At 49.1% G+C, this 26,490-nt stretch overlaps 2 protein-coding genes across 7 annotated transcripts in view; both read left to right on the forward strand.

The window, feature by feature from the left end:
* Window positions 1-26,490, forward strand: part of NONO (non-POU domain containing octamer binding) — a 117,311-nt gene that overhangs the window by 85,320 nt on the left and 5,501 nt on the right. For 5 of the 6 annotated variants that reach the window (XM_030575928.1, XM_030575924.1, XM_030575925.1 and 2 more), the window contains 9 exons: window positions 2,242-2,291; window positions 2,522-2,578; window positions 8,455-8,603; window positions 8,736-8,854; window positions 9,134-9,192; window positions 12,937-13,007; window positions 13,466-13,568; window positions 22,340-22,459; window positions 25,230-25,292. In XM_030575928.1, the coding sequence (XP_030431788.1) occupies window positions 2,250-2,291; window positions 2,522-2,578; window positions 8,455-8,603; window positions 8,736-8,854; window positions 9,134-9,192; window positions 12,937-13,007; window positions 13,466-13,568; window positions 22,340-22,459; window positions 25,230-25,292 (783 nt within the window). In that variant the 5' untranslated portion in view covers window positions 2,242-2,249. Of the gene's footprint in view, window positions 1-2,241; window positions 2,292-2,521; window positions 2,579-8,454; window positions 8,604-8,735; window positions 8,855-9,133; window positions 9,193-12,936; window positions 13,008-13,465; window positions 13,569-22,339; window positions 22,460-25,229; window positions 25,293-26,490 lie in introns of those variants that run through there. The other variant, XR_004002041.1, reaches the window with a different exon arrangement.
* LOC115657755 (rho-related GTP-binding protein RhoG-like) overlaps window positions 25,272-26,490 on the forward strand; it is a 39,990-nt gene continuing 38,771 nt past the window's right edge. The window contains exon 1 of the mRNA XM_030575941.1: window positions 25,272-25,292. The gene's annotated coding sequence lies outside the window, so the exon portion shown is untranslated. The remainder of the gene's footprint in view (window positions 25,293-26,490) is intronic.

The following is a 26,490-nucleotide window of genomic DNA, read 5'->3' on the forward strand; positions in this document are numbered from 1 at the left end:
GGGCTTCACCCCAGCAGGGAGGGAGAAGTCTCAGGGCTTCAGCAGGAGCGGGGCTGAAACCCAGAGCCCCAGCAGGCGCCTCCAATGGGGGTGAAGCACTGAGTCCTGGCAGGTGTGCCCTGGCTCTCAAACTTCTGAAGATTGCCATATGCGGCTTGGAAGGTCAGTAAGTTGGGTAACCCTGCTCTATGTCCTGAATGTCAGCTGGAAATGTTTTCAAGAGGGGGACTGACACTATACAAATGAGGGATAAACACCTCAATGAACACTCCCCTTGCTCTCTCCCTCTCTGTCCATTGATTCACCATGTGGGAAGGGACAAAGGAAGCAGGGGTCCTGGCCTACAAGTTTGGTCAGCAAGACTGTTGAGAGCTTGTGCTGAGAAGAACTTTGCTTTGAGTTTGTTAAGTTCAGCACTAATTTGTTTTATCTTTATTTTTCATGTGAATCATTTCTGACTTTTATACCTCATTACCTGTATTCACTTAAAATCTCTTTGTGTAGTTAATAAACTTTTTATTGTTACATTGAATCCAATGTGTTTAAATTTAAGTGTTTGAAGAACTATTTAAAATAATAAGATGGCATATAATTATCTTAAAGTATAACAGACTTATCATATTTGTATTGTGCAGGAGAGTGTTGGGGATCATAGGACACCTATTTCTAGGGGAAAACCTAAGACTGGGGGTGTGCTGGGGTCACTCTGCAATATAATCAAGGCTAGGAAGAGCCCCGGTGTGGCTGGCTGGCTGCAGCTCACACATAGACATAGCTGGGAGCAACTTACATGCTGGAGACTGTTTTTGAGCAAGCCAGATTGGAGGCTACAGCAGCACAGCATGGTAAAGGGCATCCCAGGTTAGACACTGCTACTCGTTAGTCTGGGTTGTACCTTGGTATGTCACAGTGATGCAGTGAACTAGGGTTTGTGCACAGCTTGTTACACTTCAAGCACCGGTGGCTGGAAACAGTCACAGAGAGGTTACAGCTTGTTGTTTTCTGTTTGCTTATTTTGAGTAAGGGAAATAGAAAAAGTAAATCATAAAAATGAGCAGCAGCTACAGAACTTTAAAGCTAGAGCTGGCCAGATTGGAGAAAGACGAGAGACAGAGAAAATGAGCCAAAAAAAAGCAGGCATAAGAGCAGCGGCTGGAAGCCATGGAGCTGAATGAACAGGAAGCAGCAAGCCCTGGAAGGCTGTTTGTGAGTGGCCCAGGTGGGAGCTCCCACAACAAGGCATCATAAAGCACCCAAGGTTACAGGGGAAGGGGTGACATAGCTACTCATTAGTCTGGATTGTGCCCCAGGTATGTCACAGGGATGCTGTAGGAAGCAGGGCAGGAGCGCTGGCTGACCAATAGGGATTTGTGTCCTGAAGTACTGATACTCTCTGTTTTGAGAGATGGGGTCTAAATTATCTGTTATCACTCAAGAAAGAGATCTTGGATAGTTCTCTGAAAACATCCACTCAATGTGCAGCAGCAGTTAAAAAAAGCGAACAGAATGTTGGGAATTATCAAGAAAGAGATAGATAATAAGACAGAAAGTATCATATTGCCTCTATATAAATCCATGGTACGCCCATATCTTGAATACTGTGTGCAGATGTGGTTGCCCCATTTCAAAAAAGATATATTGGAATTGGAAAAGGTTCAGAAAAGGGCAACAAAAAATATTAGGGATATGGATGGCTTCTGTGTGAGAACAGATTAATAAGATTGGAACTTTTCAGCTTGGAAAAAAGACGACAAAGGGGAATATGATAGAGGTCTGTAAAATCATGACTGGTATGGAGAAAGTAAATAAGGAAGTGTTATTTACTCCTTCTCATAACAGAAGAACTAGGAGCCACCAAATGAAATAAGAGGCAGCAGGTTTAAAACAAACAAAAGGAAGTATTTTTTCACATAGTACACAGTCAACCTGTGGAACTCCTTGCCAGAGGATGTTGTGAAGGCCAAGACTATAACAGGGTTCAAAAAAGAACTAGATAAATTCATGGAGGATCGGTCCATCAATGGATATTAGCCAGCATGGGCAGGCATGGTGTCCCTAGCCTCTGTTTGCCAGAACCTGGGAATGGGTGAAAAGGAGTGGATCACTTGATGATTACCTGTTCTGTTCATTCCCTCTGGGGCACCTGGCATTGGCCACTGTCGGAAGGCAGGATACTGGGCTAGATGGACCTTTGGTTTGACCCAGATTGGTCACTCTTATGTTCTTGTTTTTGTCTCATAGATTCCTGTATGTACCACCCAGGTGTTCCCATATTCCATGATGCCCTGAAGGTGAGTGCAGCAGTAAAGGGACAGCTCTTGTCATAAGTTCAGAACCAGATGCCAGAAACAGCTGCCTACATGAGGTGTGGATGACAGTCCATGTGTCCATGTGTATGGGTGACAGTCCATCCAGGACAAAGGCAGATCCAGGATACAGGGAAGTGTGTGTTTGATGTGGGGATTGAGAGGTCAGTGTGGTTTTCCATACCTGACCATATACATCCTATTCTTGTGTCCAGGGCTGGTCTTGTTGCAAGAAACGAACCACAGACTTCTCAGAATTCCTCTCCATAAAGGTATGTAACCCACCCACCTCTACAGGTGCTCCAGTCTCCACCGCTCCCAGACATCCTTCCCCCAAAACAAAACACCAGAATCCTCTGGCTGCCTGGCCTGTCTGTCCCTCGGGGTGGTTCTAGGCACCAGAAAAGCAAGCAGGTGCTTGGGGCAGCCCATTTGCAGGGGCAGCAGCTGGCAGGGATCCAGCCAGGGAGCTGAGAACCAACAGGGGGCCCTGGGAGCTGTAGTTCCTTGATTAGTTTCCTGCCTATAGAGCCAGCCCTGGAGCAGGGAAAGAACTACATTTCCCAGCATTCCCTTGGCCACTGTCAACAGGAAAGGGAGGGGGAGGAAGTATGGTATCTGAAACCTCATGGTGCAGCTTGCTGTGAACAGAGAGCTCACTGCTAGAGTGGGGTGGCACTGTGACTGGGGAACAAGTGTGCCCAAGGAGTAGAAGGCTTTGGCCCTGTTATCTCCTTCAGAAGACATCCCCAGACTGGATTAAGGATACTGGTGTGACCTCACCTTGCAGCCCCCAAAGAAGGAATTGGGGGGACTAAATGGACAGTGCCCCTCTCTATCTGAAGCCTAGCAAGAGAGTTATGTGGACCCCACTAGGAGACGTTAAAATGAAAAGTAAGGAGGGGAGGCTCTACTGGATCTGGGCAGCTTTAGATGCAGTACCAGCACATAGGAGGATTTCCACTCCTGAGCCATGGAAGCAGAAATTGACTTCTCCTTTCCAGATGTAGCTAATATTCAGAAAGGGAATCTAGCACCTGCCTTCCAGATTTGAACACCTCAAAATTCAGGAGTGCTCAAGCTCAATTTGGGCCGCTCTTACTTCATTTCTCCCAAATCAAATATACTGATCCACTGTATCTGCTGTAGAAAAAGTAGGATAAAATTGAGCAAGAAATGCTTCCCAGTGGTTTTTAGGACTGGAATTGCTATTTTCAACGTCATTGCCTTTTTTTTCTTATTATTAGTTTTAGTTGTTAAAAGGAAGACAGTGATATTGAATTGGCAAATTCCCCATAGAACAAAGAGTGGAAACAAAAGAATAATAACGGCATCTCAAACTTTTCCTCATTCATGGAGGACAGTCTTATAATATGCATCCAGATATCCTCCAATCACACAAGCTGAAAATTGTTCCACTTGACTGCAGTTCTGTAACCATATGGGAAACAATCCTGTCTGTGTTCTGTGCACAGCCAAAATTCCTGCTGAATGACCCACCCTGGGAGCAAGTCACCAGTGACCCAGGGCTAGGGCGGAAGGAGGGTGCGGGGGGGGGGAGAGGAAGAGCCCAGGGCTGAGGTGGCAGGGGGTGCAGGTGGAGGGGGCAAAGCTCAGGGCTGGGGCGGCAGGGGGTGTGTGGGTGGGGGGCATTGGTGGGGGGGAAAAGGGGGAGCCGGAGATGGGGCAGCACAGGGTGTGTGCGGGGGAGAGCCCAGGGCTGGGTGGCAAGGGGTATGGGTGTGGGGGGAGAGCCCAGGGCTGAGACAGCAGGGGAGTGCGGGTCGGGGGGGGAGAGGCCAGTGCTGGAGCGGCAGGGGGTGCAAGTGTTGTGGGGGGGAGAGCCCAGGGCTGGGGCAGCAGGGGAGTGCAGGATGGAGCCCAGGGCTGGGGTGGGGGCAGCCAAAAATGTTTTTGCTTGGGGTGGCAAAAAACCTAGAGCCAGCCCTGCTGTCCCTACTGTGTCCATTTCCCTGGCCAGATCCCTATTCCTGGCTCATTCATCCATGGCCAGATCCCTATTCCCAGCTGGTCCGTCCCTGTCCCGTCCACTTCCCTGGTCAGATCCCTATCCCTGCCTGGTCTGTCCCCACCCTATTCTCAGTTGGTCCGTCCCTAACCTGTCCACTTCCCTGGCCAGATCCTTATCCCTGCCTGGTCTGTCCCCACCCTGTCCGTTTCCCCATCTCTGCCCTGGCCAGTCTGTCCCTCTCCCAGCTGGTTCCCTGTCTCCATCCAGCCTGTCTCCCCCGCATCCAATTCCCTGTCCACCATCTGGTCCATCCCAATCCCACCCAGCTTCCCTGGTTTCCCTATTCTAGTGGGAATTTTTCTCGGCCTAATGATGTTACTCACCTAAGTCCTAGATACTGGTTGATGGGCATGGATCTGACTTTCTCTGCCTAGTCCTGCTTCTCAGTCTCTCACGGACTGCTCCTGGATGGCTTACCAGTCATATTTAAGGTGGCTGAAAAAAACCTACCTTGTAGTAAGAGGAGGCCCTGAGATATAAACCTTGGTATCAGAGGCCTGGTATGAGGCCTAAGGCCTGAACTAAAGTAACGGTCAAGACTTGCTAACATAAAGCAAAGTGAAGCTGTGAGCCAGACGCAGGCCCTGCTCACAGAAGCTGGCAAGGAAAGGACTAATGCTGCAAGAAGATACGGACCTAAAAGGTACTGAACACTAGAGATCAGAACATTCACATACTGGCACATTCCACACCGATAACAAGGAACAGGCTGACCCATCCCAATGACAGGGGCAAAGGGTACTATGATGGATAGAGTTGTTTTGTTCAAACCAACATGTACAAGGTGAGAGGCGGCACCTTACTATGTAGAGGGGTTGTACCTTGCTACGTAGAAGGGTTGCACCTCAGTACGTCAGGAGTGATGTGTAACTTGTTTGCACCTGTGTATAAGAATGCATCCCTGGGGCGGTGTCTTTGTCCAGCCGAGGGGGCAGTGGAAAGTCCCGCCACTGACTGAGCCGAGTCCATCGACCATGGGCACATATTAGTAGTATGCCTTTTACTGGAGTAACAATCTAGGGGAACTATCATTGTGTCAATACGGCAATAAACCTGGCCCAGGTGCCTTCGTACCTTACTAGACTCTGTGGTCATTGGGGTTCTCTTCGGGTCTGCTGTGTCAGCTATCTTTGAAGAGCTGGGACAGCACACAGAGGGAACACACACATGCAGCCGAGTGATATCAACATTGAACAGACCAGAGCACCACACCGGTAGCATCTGACAACAGTCCTGCTTCTCAGTCTCTCCCGGGCTGCTTCTGGATGGCTTACCAGTTATATTTAAGGTGGTTGAAAAAAACCTACCTTGCTTCCTTCCTTCCCTTCTAAATTCTCTCTACTTGCTCACTCACAACTCTCTTTTCTCTCACTCAAGCACTTAACTCGCGGGCTGTCTCTCATGCCTCCCATCACATCCAGGCCAAGCCCAAATCTTGCCATTTCTTCATTTGCAACTGTCATAGTATAATTCCCAAATCTGGACCTTAGCGTCCAGGATATGGGTACTAGAATAAAGTCCTCTAAGCTTAATTACCAGCTTAGATTCTGTAGCGCTGCCACCAATCAGGAATTTCTAGGGCCTGATACCCTCTGGTCCCCCCAAAACCTTCCCAGGGGACCCCAAGACCCAGATTCCTTGAGTCTCACAACAAAGGGAAATAAACCATTCCCTCCCACCTCTTTACCTCTTCCCAGATCTTTCCTGCCTGGGTACACTAGGAGATACCGTGAATCAATTCCTTGGAACACAACACAGAGAGATCAAGTTTCTCTCTCCCCTTCTCCCAGAGGCAATACAGATTCAAGCTGCCTGAATCTAACACAAAGAGGAAATTTACCTTTCCCTCCTTGCTTCCCACCAATTCCCTGGTATATACAGACTCAATTTCTTTGAGCCTTAATTAGGAGAGAAGAATCAACAGGTCTTACAAGCAAAACTTTTAATAAAAAAGAAAGAAAAAAAATAAAACATTTATCTCTGCACTTTAGATGGTAAACAGTTACACGGTTTTTCAACTTATAAACAATAGAAAGAAGCTTTCTCCAGCAGAAACACAATTTAAGCTACTTCCAGCAAGTACACATACGCAAATGGAAAAAAAAAAACTTAAAAGACTATGACCGCCTTTTCTTACTTACAATTCTGAATAGATAAGAGACTGTAGCAGGGAGATTGGCAGAAACCTGGTTGCACCTCTAGCCCCATCCAGGGCCCAGAGAGAACAAAGTCAAATCCAAAACCCACAAACAAAGGCTTCCCTCCACCTAGATTTGAAAGTATCTTGTTTCCTAATTGCTCCTCTGGTCAGGTGTTTGCAGGTCACTGTTTGTTAACCCTTTATAGGTGAAAGAGACATTAACCCTTAGCTATCTGTTTATGACAGCAACGTATCAAAATCTCGCACCTGTCTCCGTCCCAGTAGCTAACGCTCCTGCTCAGGCCCTGGGATCTCCCGTGTTGATTATTGCAATGTCTGCCTTTCTGGCTAACTGTTAGCACATCACCCTTCACGAGCAAAGGACTGGTACACAGGAAGAAGGGTCAGAGGCCTCTCTGTGATGCTCCCCAGAAGTACCCAGGGTTGTGAGGCACCTCACCACCACCTACCCTCATCATGAGGAAGTCTTGTTTGTGCCTGATGTGGATCAGAACCTTGAAACCACCAGCCTCTGGCAGCACATGTAGAGCCTTCCAGGCCTCTTCAGGCCTTGGTCTCTCTGTTCAGGAAGCAATAGGGACACACCAACTGCCAGATCCTTGGAGTGTTCCCTGTAGTGTCTAGCCCCCTTCACTGAACACTCACAGGGCCACCAGGCCTGCAGTTCCTAAGGAACTGTACTCCAGCTTGTAAGACTCAACTCAGGTTCAGCACTTTGCTTAACATCACAGCACTGATATCTAGTTATAATGAAAACAAGAATGTGTTTGTTGTCAGAGAACCAAGATTCATGTGATAGTGAGAATACTGGGAAAATGGGTTACATACAAATCAAAATCATAACATGCTTTCTAGAGGCTAAAACAAGTTATCCTCTTGTTTAATAGCTTTTTTCACCCATTGTTCTCACCAGCATTTTCAGTCAAGCCTGGCTGAGACCCCTCTTTCACAAAGCAAACTGGCTGTCAATTTGATGTCTCAGGGAAGGATGCTAGGGTGTCATTTGTTTGTCCCCCATATAATCTAGAGAAAATCTTTGACGTGCACCTCAAGATGGGGTCTCTCTTCTCCAATCCCTCTTCCCTGGCTGTTTGTTTCTTCCTCTCACTTCACAGTGCTTCATTAGCATTCAGTTCAGACTAGGGAGAGGCGACCTGCTGTGACCCATACAGTATTTAATTTAGGTGTAAACAGCCAGACACTTCTTATCTGACAGAAACCGCTTTTTCTCCTTTGCAGGTGGTCAGCCCTAGACACAGACGTTAAGTACATAATTGCCAGTGTATATACATAACTCCTTACACAGCATCTGTATGTACTGTTTGTGATTATATTGATGACCAGTGTGACACTGGCTTTTCTCGGAGACCTCAGACGACATTCTTTGGTGACCTAGATAGACTGTATGTCCCAGACCCAGGAGATCCTTGTCGCCCAGGCACTCCCTCTGTTCCCTGGCCCATTGGCACTAAGAGGTTCCTGAGCCACCCCCTCCTGCTGAACTGTAGTGCTAGGCTGTTGGGATGCTTTTGGCAGTTAATGCAGCTGGGCACAGCGTGACGCTCTGCTCCCTTGGGCTGCTGAAGTTAGGGACCGTCACCTGCACGGTGCCCCACACATTAGTGTGCTTAGTGTCCTGGCTTTGTGGAGTTCGGGGGCAGCCTTTCTCTGCAGCATGGGGAACGTGTCACTTGCTGCTCTGGAGTAGAGTAAATGGTGGATTCTTTGTAACTTGATGTCATTACATCACAAATTGAAGACGTCAGTAACTCAACCTGAGATTATGGGCCTCCTACATGAGGGAGTGGGAGAGGTGTGGTGGCCTGTGATGTGCAGGAGGTCAGACTAGATGATCATGCTGGTCCCTTCTGGCCCAAAGTCTGTGAGTCTGTGACCATGAACTACAAGCCCCTTGTGTGGGGAGGTCAAAAGGAGTCTCTGGTCCCTCTCCTTAGGGCTGGATGAAGGGGTGTCACAGCAATGAGAAGCCCCCCGAGCCCTTCCGGCCAGAGGATAGCTCAGACAAGCTGAAGGCCAAGCCAAGCACAGAACTCATCGTCCAAAGCCCAAAATCAGCTGAGAAGATGCAGCGTGAAAGGCCAAGGTGAGTCAGGCACTGGCTATGTAGACGGCCCTGCCCCTGCTTCCCTCTCAAGATGGGGCAGGGAAGGTTAATCTGAGAGTTGAGGGAAACAATGCCATTTTTTGTTATGTTGTGTGTGTTTTTTCTTTCCAGCTCTGATGAGCCAAGACAGCCACTGCTGATTAAAGTGTCTAGGTCTCTGGAGCAGACCCTGGAGAAGCTAAAGCTGGCCTCCAAAAACCAATGCCCAGAGGGAGGTTCCTTGTGCAGAGGTGAGAAGATGGGGATGGGCTTGGCAGGGTGGTCTTGAGCTGTGCATTATGGGAAGCATGGAGGGTACAGAACTTAGAAGCAGGTATGTGTGTCATGCAGAGGGACTGCAGGCTGTGTGGTTGTATCCCAAGATGGAGCTGTGCATGGGGGGACTATGGACTGGTATTCTGGTGAAGAATAATGTGGCTCATGGTCCTGGCTGATGGGCATGTGAGTGGAACCCCTGGGTGAATGTCTAAGCCTGATAGAAAGCTCTGTGCTATGTGTGTTGATTACAGCAGAGGCCATTCCAGAGGTCAGGACTGGCACCACCTGTAAGAACTCAGGCTGTAAGGCGGTGAGTTGCATCCTTGGCTTTGTGTTCCAAATTCCACGTCAGGGTGTCCCAGGCTCTGGGAAATCAGATCTCAGAGCGTAGCTCTGTGGACACATGCTCCCTTCCCTGCTGATTCTGGCTCAGTGCCCCACACTGGCAGAGACTAGCTTTCTGGGTTTGTTTGGGAACTGGGGGAAGAGGGTCTTCACGATCTCTCTAGTGCCCACCAAAAATAGTAAGTGTCAGCACCTGGGATTTATGACAGGAACATCTAGCTACATTTTCTTCAGCCACAGTGAAGGTTTCGGGTGGAATCTGTTGGCCCCACAGCAAAGCTGGCACCTCCACTTCGTTCACCTAAATCCAACAGGCTTCCCAAAAAGCTCTTACTGAAGACTCCACTGGCCAGGAGAGCAGGCTCCTGGAATGGTCTGCATGGCAGACAGCAGTTCCATCACACCAGCATTGCACACTGATGGTGTAACCTTCCAACCCCAGAACCCTGGAGCTGGGGTGTTCAGCCCAGTGCAGCTGGGAAGCCTGTAACCATGGGGAGAAGGGAGGGATTCAAGGGGCTGGAAGGAGGGAGGGCAGAGGTGAAAGTAAGCTGGTATGCTCAGACTGAGGGAGGGAAAGACAAGCCTGCTCCCTGCATAAGAATAGTTTAAACTCAGCTGTTCCCTGATGGTTCAGCCCCCAGGGCTAGGTTTCTGGCCTCTTTGTTAATTTCACTCACAGTAGCTGGGGGGAGGGGGTCGAGGGGAGGGTGTATTTGACCATGGCAGGGGCAGTCCCTGTCTGCCCCTGGGGATGAGGGGATCTCTCCTACTGATATACACAATAAATACAAGAATTTGGCTGCACAGCTTAAATCCTGAGCTAATAAAAGCAGGTGGAAGGGGAAAAGTCACTGTCACATTTGTTTCTCATCTCCTCCCTCCCCCTCCTCCAGCCAGGCTGAGACAAGGCTCTGAATTCCTCCCCACTCCCCCCAGCAGGGGTTTTCCTCTAGGCTCTAGCTTGCAGTAGACTGGCTGAGATGCCTGCTATTGCTGCCTGCAAAAGAACAGTTTAAACTCAGCTGTTCCCTGCACAGTTCAGTGCCCAGAGTTAGGAGCTGTTTCTGGCATCCTTGTTAATTTCACTCCCAGTTGTTGCTGGATGTGTGTGACCGTGGCAGGGGCAGTTCTTTTCTGCCCCCAGGATGAGGGAATCTCCTAAACACAATCAAAATCAGGAACCATTTCCAAGTTCAAATCTATCCCATTCCTTCCCCAGCAGAGGATCATGGTTGTGATGTCCAAACTGCTTCCAGATCCTCTTTGAAATGTTACTGTTTAAAAAAAACAACACAAAAAACATGGAGAACACAGTGGAAAGATGTGTCATGATGATTAGGGTTTATTTTGGGCAAAGCAATTTTGCTGAAGCAACTAAAGATTTAGAGGGAAAGCAAATAGCCCCCATAGACAAAACCACAAAGGGATTGGAGGGGAAAACTGAATATTCAGCGAAATTATTGTGCCTCCTTTGAAAGAAATAGTAGTTTTCATTCCAATCCACCCTCTTTCTATATTGATTTAAACACCTGAAATGTCCTTAGGACTGCAGGTGCAATCTCAGATCTCTTTTTGTTTTGTCCTGCCTGTAGAGTGCAGAGGCTGAAATTGATAAAACTTTCTTTAAATAACTTGTATATTTCATAAAGGCTATTCCTTTATTAACCCCTGACTTTCCCTTCCTCTCCTCCTCCCCCCCACCCCCAGCTCCCTCGCTGTGGTTTTTGCCTTGGTTACTTACTCCTTGGCAGACCCAGCCCAGCGGCACCTGCTGGCTCTCTGCAGGCAGCAGCCCACAGGGGCCAGTTGCTGGGATCGCTGCTGGGTCGGTGGCAGGCTGCAGCTGCACAGTTTGTGACACATTCATTCACATACACATACACACAGTATGTATGTGTATGTATGAATGTGTGTGTCACAAATAATACAGCTGCAGCCTACTGCCGACTGCCCCGACCCCAGCAACCGGCCCCTACTATTGTATTTTAGTAGTATTGGAGATCCCCTCATCCAGGGGGCAGAAAAGACTGCCCCTGCCATGGTCACACACAGCTTCCCTCCCGAACAACTGGGAGTGAAATTAACAAAGATGCCAGAAACCTCTCTTAACCCTGGGGGCTGAACCATCAGGGAACAACTGAGTTTAAACAGTTCTTATGCAGGAGGCAGTCTCCCTGTTGTAAGGTAGAGGGAAGCCTCTGCAGCAGCTGCTGAGTGCCAGGCAGGGAGAAAGCTCAGAGCCTAGCATCGGCAGCCTGGCTGGAGGAGGAGGAGGGAAGACACGGAGAAAAATGTGACAGTGAGTTTTCACTTTTTCAGGCTTATTCGAAAAGTAAAGTTTTATTACAGGCAGTACTGGTAGTAGTAATAGTAGCTTTATTTTCTCTATCTATGCCATGCAGTGGGAGGGATTCATGAAGTACATAGGAGAGGTGGGTTGCTTGCAATTGGACTATATGGGTAAGAAATGTAAATTACTTTCACCCCTGCCCAAACCCCAGGGCTCCCAGCCGCCTCTGCAGCTGGTAGCTCTGGGGTTAATTTAAAGGGCCCGGCTCCTAGCTTTAGCAGAATCCCTGAGCCCTTTAAATTCTGATTTAAAAATCCCAGGATTTAAAGGCCCCACCTCTTCTGATAGAGGCCACGCCTCTTCCAGTTGAGGCCCCTCCCCCTCCGCAGGACTCTGGAGTACCGATAAGTCCTTTAAGTTATTTTCATCCCTGAGGGAGGGATTAAGGTGAGTGGGATCCAGAAGGAAGTAGATTGAAGGGTATAGGGTTAGACTGAGAGGGCAGGGAGAAGGAGGGAGAGCACAGCACAGGGAGTGCCTGGCAGGAGTGGGAGGGGTAGCAAAACCAGCAGGGAGCAAACACACAATGTGGGGAAGCATAGAAATGGCAAGGAGGGAAAGGTGACAGACGTGGGGACTGAGACCAGCTAATAATGAGTGTATGTCTCTGTCCCCATCCCAGGGCTGGTGCAAGGATGTTTTGCGCCCTAGGCGAAACTTCCACGTTGCGCCCTCACCCCCATCCCCACGCCCCCACCCTGAGGCGCTCCCCCCATGGCAGCTCCCCCACTCCGCCCTGAGGCGCCCCCCTTGCGGCAGCTCCCCACCCTCCACCGTGAAGCACCCCCCCTGCCCCAGCTCACCCCTGCTCCGTCTCCACCCCGAGCATGCCGTCGCTGCTTCACTTCTCCCACCTCCCAGGCATGCTCGGGGAGGAGGCGGGACAGGAGTGAGCTGGGGCGGGGATTTCCCCTGCGTGCCGCCCCCACCACCTTACTTGCTGCAGGTGGCCCTCTCTGCACTCCTCTGCCCCAGCTCCCTCCGCCTAAATGCCGGCGGCGACTGGGGCAGCCGAAGATCCAGCCGCCGTGGTTGCTGCTGAAGAAAATGGTGCCCCCCAAATCCTAGCGCCCTAGGTGACCCCCTAGGTCGCCTAAATGGTTGCACCAGCCCTGCCCCATCCCCTTGGTATCTGAGCCTCCCACCCCATGCTGCATGTGTTTGAGGGGAGACCTCGGGAAAGGACAGTCAGTGAAGGGTCCTGAGGCTCCAGCCATGTCCTGCAGGACACAGCAGGGACCAGTTGCACTTTAAGCAAAGAAGAATTCTCCTCCTGCCTTCCCCTAAAGGTTCAGGTCAGGTTTCATTTTCAGCAGCATGCTGTGCTGATCATTGCCACTGCCTCTTCCCCGGCAGCTCTACAAGGGGGCAGAGAATGAGATGGAGGCTTGTATTTTCCACCCCGGAATTCCTGTCTTCCATGAGGGGTAAGAAACATTGTTTGGAACCAGGAGACTTTTATCCCCATGCTTGTAAAAACTGCCTGCCCGCCTTGGACCCTGACTCCGCTCTTCAGTGGCAGACCAGTCAGCAGCACAGCAAGCTTTCCCATAAGGAGAGTCGCTCACTCTGGGGGGCCCACTCAGTCCACAGCTCCTCCAACCAGACGGCCAGTTGTGTTGGTGATTTTTATCCTGTGGCCATGTGACACTCCAGCTCATGTCACACAGACAGGCTAGCAGATGGCCACATCTCTTGGTCCCTCTGAGTTTGTTCAGACTGGAGCTATCAGTCCCATATCCCCCATGGTCAGCATCTTGAGTGCCCCAGGTCTCCTTGCCTCCAACTAGCTCCACCCCTAAACCCCTAGAGCACCCACCTTCCTTGGACTCATGTGTCCCTTTCTGGCATTCCTAGATTAATTTGTTTCTTGCTCTTTCCCCAGTATGAAGTACTGGAGTTGCTGTGGCATTAAAACTACAGACTTCAGTGCGTTTCTGGAGCAAGAGGGCTGCAGCACTGGGAAACACAGCTGGCTAAAGAAGGAGGTATGCCACTGCCGCGAGGCTTAGAGCAGTGAGCAGACAGCAAAGGAATCCTGAACTGTCACTGCTGCTCACTCTGTGCTGGTAACTGTGGCATCTGCTCGTCACTGGGGCACGACAGACCCAATGAATTCTTAAAATATCACATGCAAAAAATATTATGGCTGAAACCATTGTAATTCTGAGGCCTTGAATGTGTGCATTATCCGAGTCTCCTTTCCTGATCACACAGCACAGGCGGAAACACAAGTGCCTGCATTGGAGCATCAGGATGCTAGGCAAAGGGGCAGAGTAGGCATAAGAGCCAAATCCTGCTAGTGCTGTTTACGCAAATAATCTCTCCTTGTAGGGAGAATGGGACTGGGCCAGGACTGCTTACTGTGTCCCTTCTTTAAAGGGCTAGTGCAGACCCAGGATGGAGAGAAGTTAATGTCCTCTCCATTTTAGTCTGTTGTTTGCTGAATAATGTGTCACTTTGCCCAGTGGCAAGGATTCCAACAATATTTATACAGCACAGGGCTTTGGTGTTATTACGCTTTGTATGATTGCATGAGATAAGCCATACTGCAGTGCCTATGAAGAAGGGGGCCGCATGACAGTGTGTGGGGGGCATAGCTGCAGTTCTGGCATTTAGTGAATGCATCCCTTTCACCACATGCTGCCTTCACATAGGCTTGTGCATATAACTTTCTTGAGGGTTTTTTTTAAACTGAGAATAAATTAAAACGTATTTTAAAATGTATTTGAATCTCTGATCCTTTTTCAAACTTTTCTTAAACTTTTCCCTCTTGTCTGAGACCAGGCCTGAGCATTTTAGCTCAGAAGGCAGGTGTTTCAAACCTCTAGAAACAGATGCATAGAAAGAAATGCCATCTCAGCCAAACCTAATGAAAATGAGCTAAAAAGTCAGGGCATGATAGCAAAATGAAATACACATGACACAGGCAGTGCAGAATATGAACAGTCTCCCCGTAGGAGGCTAAATCTCCATGGAAGGCAAAGGGACTAGGGAAGCTGCACCTAAAGTTTGAAGGCACTTCCAAGCTAACACAGAGTCTGCTCTTCCTGTCAGCAAGTGCAAAGGGGTCCCCACGCCCACCTGGATTTTTCCCTTGAAGGTTTGCAGTTCAGGACTGATCAGACGCACCCCTGCTTAGCTGTTAAAAAAACCATGAGAGAGGACAAAATCAGGTCAGCACAAGCCTGCCCTTTGAAATATCCTGCTATTACCTCTTAATATACACCCCTCTGACTGCTACAGGGTAGTCATCTTCACTGGCACAGCTGGTTATTACTCCACCCATTTCTAAAGCAGGCAGCAACCAGAACTGGGCCATTCTTACAGAATTGTGTCTGGTGCAACTGGTATAACACGAGATACTGTACATAACTGTCATTTCCCCTAACTGAACGCTGCTCTCCTTGCCTGGCTACTGCACAGCTTCCTGCAGATGGGGCAGGCTGAAAGTGCAGCCCCTTGGTTTTAACACCTTAGAAACCACTGGTGGGTGACATAAAAAAGTTAAGCAGGGTTAGTTAGCAAGAGCGGGGCTGTCATAAACAGATAGCTAAGGGTTAATGTCTCTTTCACCTATAAAGGGTTAACAAACAGTGACCTGCAAACACCTGACCAGAGGACCAATCAGAAGACAAGATACTTTCAAATCTCATGGAAGGGAAGCCTTTGTTTGTGGATTTTGGGTTTGGCTTTGTTCTCTCTGGGTCCTGGACGGGACTAGAGGTGCAACCAGGTTTCTGCCAATCTCCCTGCTACAGTCTCTTATCTATTCAGAATCGTGAGTAAGAAAAGGCGGTCATAGTCTTTTAAGTTGGTTTTTTTTTTCCCATTTACATATGTGTACTTGCTGGAAGTAGCTTAAATTGTGTTTCTGCTGGAGAAAGTTTCTTTTCTATTGTTTATAAGTTGAAGACCCTGTACTGTTTACCATCTAAACTGCAGAGATAAACCTTTTACTTTTTCTTTCTTTTTTTATTAAAAGCTTTGCTTTTAAGACCTGTTTAATTTTCTTTTCCCCTTGTTGAGGCTCGAGGGAATGAGGTCTGTACTTAACAGGGAAAGAGAAGGGGGGGGAAGGGTGGAATCCGTTTGTTTAGATTCACGGAGCTTGAATCTGTATAATTCTCCAGGAGCCCAGGGAGGGAACACCTGGAGGGGAGGGGGGAAGGGAATGGTTTATTTCCCTTTGTTGTGAGACCCAAGGAATCTGGGTCTTGGGGTCCCCTGGGAAGGGACCCTCTGGTCCCCTGGGGGACCAGAGGGTATCAGGCCCTAAAAAAATTCCTGATTGGTGGCAGCGCTACAGATCTAAGCTGGTAATTAAGCTTAGGGGAATTCATGCTAGTACCCATATTTTGGACGCTAAGGTCCAGATTTGGGAATTATATTATGACATGGTGGCAGCGGTGGGAAAGATAAGAATCCAAAAGCCAGTAAGATTATTAATTTTTTTTTCTCTGTTAGCTGCTTGTAAGCAGAGAGAAGGGTTTTTTTTTAAACCTACAACCAGAGAATTTTTTTTCCCTTGCTTCGGTCTGGCTGTGCATAGATATGGCCTCAGGCAAGGGCCATTAAAATTAACAGGGGTCTTTTGTTAGACAATAGAACTCCAGCTGTGAGTCAACTACACCAGCAGAACACATTTGTAAATGAAAGACAGTTTCTTTTGCTTTTTAACTCTTTCGGGAGAGGCTAGGAAGTTAAAAGGACTCTGTTGCTAAGCAAACCCAGGAAGCAACAGAGAGCCAGCAGTTCAGACAAAAAAAACACCAGAGGGCACCCCAACACAAGAAAGCAGGAACCATGAGTTCCAAGGAAAGCCTGAGACAGGAACGAGCACGGTGTGACGAACTGGGAAAGTTCTTAATGTTTTCTCTGAATACTGTGTTGGTGCCTCAGTGTCCCCATGGCAGTTCTTAAGTATCTGGCAGAGCCAAGGGCCAGTGCACCTAAATGCCTGGCACTCTGTCTCCTAGCAACTGATGGCCTGGGCCCCTCCCCTGCAAAGGTGCCAGCTGAAGGTGTTGGAGACAAAGGGATCAGGTGACCTCCTGGCCCGGGAAAGGAGCTGAGGAGAGAGGAGGGGCTGGGAGGGGTGGTTAGTCTGGAGCTGGCTGGGGTCGAGGGTGGAGGGCAGACCTGGGGGTCTGGCTCACTGCCCCCCAGAATGGACCCAGCCGAGGGGTCCGGTTCGCTGTATCTACAAGCTCTGTTTTAGACCCTGTTCCTGTCATCGAATAAACCTCTGTTTTACTGGCTGGCTGAGAGTCACGTCTGACTGCAAAGTGGGGGTGCAGGACCCGGTGGCTTCCCCAGGACCCCGCTGGGGTGGACTCGCTGTGGGAAGCGCACGGAGGGGCAGAGGATGCTGAATGCTCCAAGGAGAGACCCAGGAGGTGAAGCTGTGTGAGCTTCTTGCCCTGAACAAGTCTGCTCCAAGGGAGAGGAGGCTCCCCAAAGTCCTGACTGGCTTGGTGGGGAGCAGTTCCAGAGCATCGCCCGGTGACTCCGTGACACACGGCAACAAGCCATGGACAAAGAAAATGAACATAGGAGACGGATGGAACTAATTTAATGCAGACTAGCCAAGGAAAGAAGCAGCCCATAAAGAAAACAACAAGAAGAAGAGGCAGCCCACAGAAGAAAACAAGAAGAAGATGCAGCCTACAGAAGACAGATAGAACTCCAGAGGGAGACCCACCGACAGGCCATGGAATTAGAAAAGGCTAGGCAACAGAACACAGCCAATCCTAACAACCCTTCGCCAATAATGGTTCCACAGCACAAGAAATTTCCCACCTACAAGGCAGGTGATGACGCTGAGGCCTTCTTAGAAAATTTTGAAAGAGCCTGCCTTGGGTACAGCATCTCTGAAGACCAGTACATGGTAGAATTGAGGCCACTGCTCAGTGGACCCGGATCCCATGCCAACAACGGAAACAGCCACAGTGCTTCCAGTCCCAGACCAGGAACTGGAAAAGCAGCCAGCACCAGAACCGGTGCCAGCACTGACGACAGTGCTTGCAAATCCATCTTCAACCCCAACGCCAGAGGCCGCCAGCGAGCCTGAACTGGCAGAAGCAGCAGACGACCACACCCAAGAGGCTCAGCCAGAGCCTGAAATACCCCCTGGTGCACCAGCGGAGAGCGGTTCACCAGCAACGGACACAACCCCATCACCTACTTCGCTTCCAGAGGGACCAAGCCCAAGTCCACAGTCTAAGGGAGAACTGGTGTCTCCAGCTTTAAGGGAACAGTTCCAGACTGAGCAAGAAGCAGATGACAGCCTTCAGAAAGCTTGGGCAGTGGCACGGAGCACCCTACTGCCTCTCAGCTCTTCTAATCGATCCCGGTTTGTTGTAGAATAAGGACTTTTATACCAGGAGACTTTTTCTGGTGGACACCAGGAAGACTGGCATCCACAAAAACAGTTGGTGGTTCCAACTAAGTACCGGGAAAAGCTCTTAAGCTTAGCCCATGATCATCCCAGTGGCCATGCTGGGGTGAACAGAACCAAGGACTGGTTGGGGAAGTCCTTCCACTGGGAGGGGATGGGCAAGGACGTTGCCAAGTATGTCCAGTCTTGTGGGGTGTGCCAAAGAGTGGGAAAACCCCAAGACCAGGTCAAGGCCCCTCTCCAGCCACTCCCCATAATTGAGGTCCCATTTCAGCGAGTAGCTATGGATATTCTGGGTCCTTTCCCAAAAAAGACACCCAGAGGAAAGCAGTACATACTGACTTTCGTGGACTTTGCTACCCGATGGCTGGAAGCAGTAGCTCTAGGCAACACCAGGGCTAACGCTGTGTGCCAGGCCCTAACAGACATTTTTGCCAGGGTAGGTTGGCCCTCCGACATCCTTACAGATTCAGGATCTAATTTCCTGGCAGGGACCATGAAAAAACTGTGGGAAACTCATGGGGTGAACCACTTGGTTGCCACCCCGTACCACCATCAAACCAATGGCCTGGTTGAAAGGTTTAATGGAACTTTTGGGGCCATGATACGTAAATTCGTCAATGAACACTCCAATAATTGGGACCTAGTGTTGCAGCAGTTACTTTTTGCCTATAGGGCTGTACCACATCCCAGTTTAGGGTTTTCACTGTTTGAACTTGTGTATGGCCACGAGGTTAAGGGGCCATTACAGTTGGTAAAGGAGCAATGGGAGGAGTTTACACCTTCTCCAGGGACTAATATTCTGGACTTTGTAAGCAACCTACAAAACACCCTCCGACACTCTTTAGCCCTTGCTAAAGAGAACCTAAAGGATGCTCAGGAAGAGCAAAAGGCCTGGTATGACAGACATACCAGAGAGCGTTCCTTCATGGTAGGAGACCAGGTTATGGTCTTGAAGGTGCAACAGGCCCATAAGATGGAAGCATCATGGGAAGGGCCATTCACGGTCCAAAAGCGCCTGGGAGCTGTTAACTACCTTATAGCCTTTCCCAATTCCTCCCTAAAGCCCAGAGTGTACCATGTTAATTCTCTCAAGCCCTTTTATTCCAGAGACTTACAGGTTTGTCAGTTTGCAGTCCAGGGAGGAGATGACGCTGAGTGGCCGGACGGTGTCTACTACAAAGGGAAAAAAGACGGTGGCGTGGAAGAGGTGAACCTCTCAACCACACTGGAATGTCTGCAACGGCAACAAATCAAGGAGCTGTGCACTAGCTTTGCCCCATTGTTCTCAGTCACCCCAGGACAGACTGAGCGGGCATACCACTCCATTGATACAGGTAATGCTCACCCAATCAGAACCCCACCCTACCGAGTGTCTGCTCATGCCCAAGCTGCTATAGAACGGGAGATCCAGAACATGCTACAGATGGGTATAATCCGCCCATCTACCAGTGCATGGGCATCTCCAGTGGTTCTGGTACCCAAACCAGATGGGGAAATACGCTTTTGCGTGGACTACCATAAGCTAAAGGCGGTAACTCGTCCAGACAACTATCCAATGCCACGCACCGATGAGCTATTGGAAAAGTTGGGACGTGCCCAGTTCATCTCTGCAATAGACTTAACCAAGGGGTACTGGCAAGTACCGCTAGATAAACCTGCCAAAGAGAGGTCAGCATTCATCACCCATGCAGGGGTGTATGAATTTAATGTGCTTCCTTTCAGGCTGCGAAATGCACCCGCCACCTTCCAGAGGCTGGTAGATGGTCTACTAGCAGGACTGGGCAAATATGCAGTTGCCTACCTCGATGATGTGGCCATTTTTTCTGACTCCTGGGCCGAACACCTACTACATCTACTACATCTTTGAGCGCATCAGGCAGGCCAGACTAACTGTTAAGGCCAAAAAGTGTCAAATAGGCCAAAACAGAGTAACTTACCTGGGACACCAGGTGGGTCGAGGAACCATAAACCCCCTACAGGCCAAGGTGGATGCTATCCAAAAGTGGCCTGTCCCAAAGTCCAAGAAACAGGTCCAATCCTTCTTAGGCTTGGCCGGGTATTACAGGTGATTTGTACCACACTACAGCCAAATCGCTGCCCCACTGACTGACCTGACCAAAAAGACCCAGCTGAATGCAGTCAAGTGGACTAATGAGTGTCAAAAGGCCTTTACCCAGCTTAAGACAATGCTCATGTCAGACTCTGTGCTAAGGGCCCCGGACTTTGACAAGCCATTCCTAATAACCACAGATGCATCTGAGCGTGGTATAGGAGCAGTTCTCATGCAGGAAGGACCGGATCACAACTTCCATCCTGTCATGTTTCTCAGCAAAAAACTGTCTGAGAGGGAAAGTCACTGGTCAGTCAGTGAAAAGGAATGCTACGCCTTTGTGTATGCCCTGGAAAAGCAACGCCCATACGTTTGGGGACGGCGGTTCCAGCTACAAACCGACCATGCTGCGCTAAAGTGGCTTCATACTGCCAAGGGAAACAACAAAAAACTGCTTCGATGGAGTTTAGCTCTCCCAAGATTTTGATTTTGAAATTCAACAGGAGCTTCTAACAAAGTAGCTGATGCACTCTCTCGTGAAAGTTTCCCAGAATCCATTGGTTGAAATTTGTCCTTAAAATGTAGAAAGTCTTGTAGTTTACATACTTAGTAGTATATGTAAAGGTGCATGTGTTGTATTAACCTGTTTATTCTAAAGTTATAGGAAGAAATCACCATCAGTGAGGTTCCCCACTCTCTGCGATTTGGGGGGCGTGTCATAAACAGATAGCTAAGGGTTAATGTCTCTTTCACCTATAAAGGGTTAACAAACAGTGACCTGCAAACACCTGACCAGAGGACCAATCAGAAGATAAGATACTTTTAAATCTCATGGGAGGGAAGCCTTTGTTTGTGGGTTTTGGGTTTGTACTTAACAGGGAAAGAGAAGGGGGGGGAAGGGTGGAATCCCTTTGTTTAGATTCACGGAGCTTGAATCTGTATAATTCTCCAGGAGCCCAGGAAGGGAACACCTGGAGGGGAGGAGGGGGAAGGGAATGGTTTATTTCCCTTTGTTGTGAGACCCAAGGAATCTGGGTCTTGGGGTCCCCTGGGAAGGTATCAGGCCCTAAAAAAATTCCTGATTGGTGGCAGCGCTACAGATCTAAGCTGGTAATTAAGCTTAGGGGAATTCATGCTAGTACCCATATTTTGGACGCTAAGGTCCAGATTTGGGAATTATATTATGACAGGGGCACTGAGCCCAGCCACCCTGAGTGCCAAGGCCCTGCTGTTTAGATGGGCTGGTGGGTAAGTATAAGCAGCAGTGGGCTAGGGAGGAAGGTCTCTTGGCCCAAGCGTCCGCTCCCCTCCCCTCTCTGGAGATTAATGTCCCCTATGACTAGGAGAGAGAGATCAGCTAGCCCAGTGTCTGCACTGTCAAGTGCCCAAAGCCTTTGCCTGGCTTTCAAAGGGAAAGGCCGAGCAGGAAACGTTTCTCGGACTGTAACAGTTTGGGTGTGGAAGGCTCTGGTTGAGGTACAGAGCAGGTTAAGAGGGACATTTAAAACAATTGAATTGGATGTAGCATTTAGGGGCCGGTTCATCTTCAAACCTTTCCTAGACAGGCAGCCTCACACTGACCCAGACTTTGTGCTGAGGATGACACAGGCAGCTGAACTTCTGAATGCAGGAAAAGCCTCTCAAAATATTCCTAGCACCAAACATTTCTGTATTAGATACTTGCCAGTGCCAGCGTCAGTCTGAGTTGAATTACACTTGCTCCCTAAGATGGCTTTGTTCAGAAGTGTTGCCCCCAAAGCATTCCAGCTCTGGGGAGATGAGTGCCAGTAAAGGTCTGAGAGGGAGAGAGAGAATTCTTCAACCAAGTTCAGGGCTGGAAACAGAGGTTTAGTTTTAGAGGAGGGACCAGCACTGATTGGAAGACTGAATTGCTACCTTGGAGCCAGGCCTGTCAGATTCCCTGGGGAATCACTGTGGGGCTCAGGAAAACCTGGTGAGGATCTTGCTGTGCAACAGGGAGGAGGATGGATATTAAAAGTGATGTAATTGCTTTGGTGACCTTGCCTCCTGCACACAATGGTGAGACCGTCTTTAGTCTCATTGGGCTGCAGACTGGGTTGGAAATGGCTTTAGTCTAAATGTAAAGAACCCAGTGTTACATTTGACATGCTGGGCCAGCTTGGCCTCTAGCGCTGTGCTGGGACTCTAGCCTTTAGTTAACACATCAGCCAGGAGGAATGGTGCAGGGCTCCTTGGCTAGATCTCTTTTTTCTGCAATGGGGGAGGAGATACAGGCTCATGTATGCTGGAGGCTGGCCTCAGTAACAGGCTCCTTTCCTCACCAGGATACGAAGTTGGTGTCTTGTCGACAAGACTGGCATCAAACCAGCAGCCAAGTGGTGGTGACAATTTATGCCAAGAATCCTCTGCCAGCACTCAGCTCTGTGATGGCCAGTCGCACTGTGGTAGGTGGGCTCCAGGGCTAACAAACCTACAAATGCAAAATGCTGTCCTGCTGCATGCTAGTCTTTGAGGCCTGTGCAGGCTGTCCAAGCCAGCCAGTGCCCTTTGTGTGCATGCTGATGTTCTCCAGAACAGTCGCCTAAACACTTCACTTCTCATGTAGACTCTTAGACAATTCCCCTTGGCTCCGTCCATCTCTTTCGGCTGCAGGGAGGTGCCACCTGTCTCTGTTGTTGTGGGATAACCTGATATGAATAGGACTACCCTGCTTCCTGCTGAAGGGGTGAGACATCATCTCAGGCTGACAGTGTTCTATCTGCCTTAGAGATACTGTCGCTCAGAATATTGCTGCCCTGGCTGAGGAATGGCTGGGCAGCAGAGGATTGCCTTTGTTAATTTCTGTGGTGTAGGTTCCCCTGAGGACTGTCCTTTATGGAGCTACAGCCACAGGGAGCAGTTTTCTCACTGTCTCTCACTGTGCGAATGAAGCTGTGTAGAGAGTAGATAAGGTGTGTTAAGAATGGCCATAACAATGTCCAACCTGGGTCAGACCAGTGGTCCCTCTAGCCCAGAATCCTGTTCAACAGTCAAGGGCGGCTCCAGGCCCCAGCATGCCAAACACGTGTTTGGGGCGGCATGCTGCAGGGGCCGCTCTGCCGGTCGCTGGGAGGGCAGCAGGCGGCTCTGGTGGACCTCCTGCAGGCGTGCCTGCGGAGGTTCCGCTGGTCCCGCGGCTCTGGTGGACCTCCTGCAAGTATGCCTGCGGGAGGTCCACCAAAGCCGTGGGACCAGCGGACCGCGGGACCAGCGGACCCTCTGCAGGCATGCCTGCGGGAGATCCACCGGAGCCACCTGCTGCCCTCCCAGCGACTGGCAGAGCGCCCCCAGCGGTATGCTGCCCTGCTTGGGGTGGCAAAATGTCTAGAGCCGCCCCTGTCAACAGTGGCCAGTGCCAGGTGCTTCAGAGGGAATGAACAGAACAGGGCAGTTATGGGTGATCCATCCCCTGTCATCTAGTCCCAGCTCCTGGCAAAGAGAGGCCCGTACTCGCAGTTGTTCAAGGTCACAAAAGTCCAGCTCACCCTGTTACATTAAATTGTTTACCAAAGTTAGCAAAAGTTGGAGACAAATAGACTTGTACAAATGAGACTGTTTGCATCAAAAACAATCTGTACTGAGGGCTCCAGGTAAAATCATGGGTTGGTATATGAGTTAAAAGATTCTAGAAAAGGGAAGAAATGCTTATAATTAAAATTTTTCAAAATATGTTTTGATTGGTTAATGTTAATAGAATGAGGTTCCCCTCCCTTCTTGAATATTGTTTATCAGGGGAAGTGGAGAGGGATCATTGAACTGGGAACAGGGGTGGACTCGAAAGACACCTGGAGCAAAGGTGAGGTGCCTTTTATTTGATATATTTTTATATCTATAACTAAACTCTGGCAATATTTATTGAGTAGGGTCCTGGAATCTAAGTAGCTCTGCGGCTCCTCCTTGCACAGACTAAGATTGGTTCCCTAGCTTGACAGCACAGTAGTTTGCATATCGCAGCCTGGCCTGAGCTCCTGGGTGGAGTTTGGATTGTTCTTTTGCTAGTGGCACTGGGAAATCTGTCTCTCCCGTTAAGTGCAGAAATAATGATATTCTAACATGGACTCTGTTTTGACCCTCAGCCTCTTTGGTCCATTTAATGTAACCCTACAGCAACACACTCAGTGCACCCCATCTGCGGCCTGCTCCTTTTGCACGCAGAGTTTAGTGGCTTCCTTCCCACATGGCCATATTCTTTCCTCTGCATCACTGTGTCCTGAAACTCTTCTACCCTCTCAGCTAGTTTCCACTGAGCAATACTGTTTTGTAAGTCCTCTGTTAGTAGTGGGGAGTCTGTTAGTGAAGCTGAAGGGTTAACCCCGACCACCCTGAATCAGCACAAAAATCTGGCACCTGGGGGATTAGTGACTGTGCATTGGCATCTCTAAAATCTCCTGAAGGCTTCAAATCTCACTTACTTTAGATTTTGGCTGGCAGGAAAGGTGGAGGGAGCAAATTAATTTGCGGTTCTTAGGTGTGGCAAGGAAAGAAATTCTTCATTTAACTGCCACATCAGCTCTAATTATGGTCTTGGCTTTGGGTGGTTTGTTAATTCAGTATTATTACAATTCCTCCACAAAGGTCTGTGATAACTTTGAGTTAAGAGCATTAGGCTCCATATTCCACTGCTGCAATCTATAAATAACAAGACAATAAGCAATTACATAATTCAGCAGCTGTCTAATTATTGGTTCCCCTTCTCAGCCTCACCTCCTTTTGCAGAACACACAAATGGGGGTTAGATGCTGCAGGGCCTGGGAGCTGAGGATGAGGAGTTTGACTTTGCCCATAAAGCTTCAGGGCAGGCAGGAGATGGATTATCAGATCATTACTACAGAAGCCTGAAATGGGTGGGTGGGGGCTGTTGTGTGGGGACACAAACACCACAGTATCAGGCTGCTTAGTCTCAGTACTTAGTCCTGCCTCAGGACAGGGGAATGGACTAGATGATCTATTGAGATCCCTTCGGTCTACATTTCTATGATTCTGTGCAGCTACACTATCCCAAAAGGCAGGCCCTAGAGGTGACACCTTTCTCTTGCTGTGTGGCTTTGATGCTCACTCACTCACCGGCTCTGCAGAGTTGGTCCTTCTGTACTTGCTAAGAGACTTTTCTTTCTTTCTTTCTTTCTTTCTTTCTTTCTTTCTTTCTTTCTTTCTTTCTTTCTTTCTTTCTTTCAGATTGATGTCCATATCATGTTCGAAGGTGACAAGGTTTTCCAGGCAAAGCTGGATCTCTGGGAGGTAAGAGTTCTTTTTATCTTGGTTCCCTTATTCCAGCAAGCTGTGGATGGAAAGGGACTGGAAGCTGGGCTTAGGTGCCAAGATGTAAATTAACAGATCCCAAGGCCAGAAGGGACCGTTGTGATCATCTAGTTCAGTGGTTCTCAAACTTTTGTACTGGTGACCCCTTTCAAGTAGCAAGCCACTGAGTGCGGCCCCCCCTTATAAATTAAACACTTTTTTAATATATTTAACACTATTATAAATGCTGGAGGTGAAGAGGGGTTTGGGGTGGAGGCTGGCAGCTCACAAGCCCCCATGTAATAACCTCGTGACCCCCTGAGGGGTCCCGACCCCCAGTTTGAGAACCCTTGATCTAGTTGGACCTCCTGTGTAACACAGGCCATAGAACTGCCACAAGATAATTCCTAGAGCAGAGCTTTTAGAAAAACATCCAATCTTGATTTAAATGTAGCCTGTGATGGAGAAGCTACCATGATCCTTGCCATGACTCCATGCATCTGAAGAAGTGGGTTTTTTTACCCACAAAAACTTATGCCCAAATAAATCTGTTAGTCTTCAAGGTGCCACCAGACTCCTTGTTGTTCTCATGATCCTTGGTAAATTGTTCCAACTGTTAATTGCCTTCACTGTTAAAAATTGACACCTTACTTGCAGTCTGAATGAGTCTCACTTCAACTTGCAGCCATGGGAGCCTGTCAGACCTTTCTCTGCTGGACTGACGAGCCCATTAACAAATATTTGTTCCCCATGTGGATGCTTATGTAACTCACAAACCTCCTGGGCGTGGTGTTCTGTCCTGTCTAGTGGCCTCAAGACCACTTAGAACAGGAGTCCCCAATGCGGTGCCCGCAGGCACCATGGCACCCACTGGGGTGTCTAAGTGCATCCGTGTACTAGTTGGCGGATGAACATCCACTGAAATGCCGCCGAATTTCGGCAGCATTTCGGTGGCGATGCCTCTGGATGACACCGCTTGTCGGCGGCATGTCAGGGGATGCTCGTCCGCTGCCACAGTCCTCCATGGCTCGTTGAAAAAGGTTGGGGACCACTGACTTAGAGAGAGAGGTGAAAGGAGTCTGCTCCGCAGCCTTAGCTGAGACAGTTGGCTTTTGGCTCATACACTAAGCTCCAGAGGTCTCAGGTTTAATCCCGCCTGCCGACGACTGGGGTCTGTTACACTTACAGATTGTGATCA

Source organism: Gopherus evgoodei, chromosome 9 (genome assembly GCF_007399415.2).
Source record: "Gopherus evgoodei ecotype Sinaloan lineage chromosome 9, rGopEvg1_v1.p, whole genome shotgun sequence".
In the NCBI taxonomy this organism is placed as follows: Eukaryota; Metazoa; Chordata; order Testudines; family Testudinidae; genus Gopherus; species Gopherus evgoodei.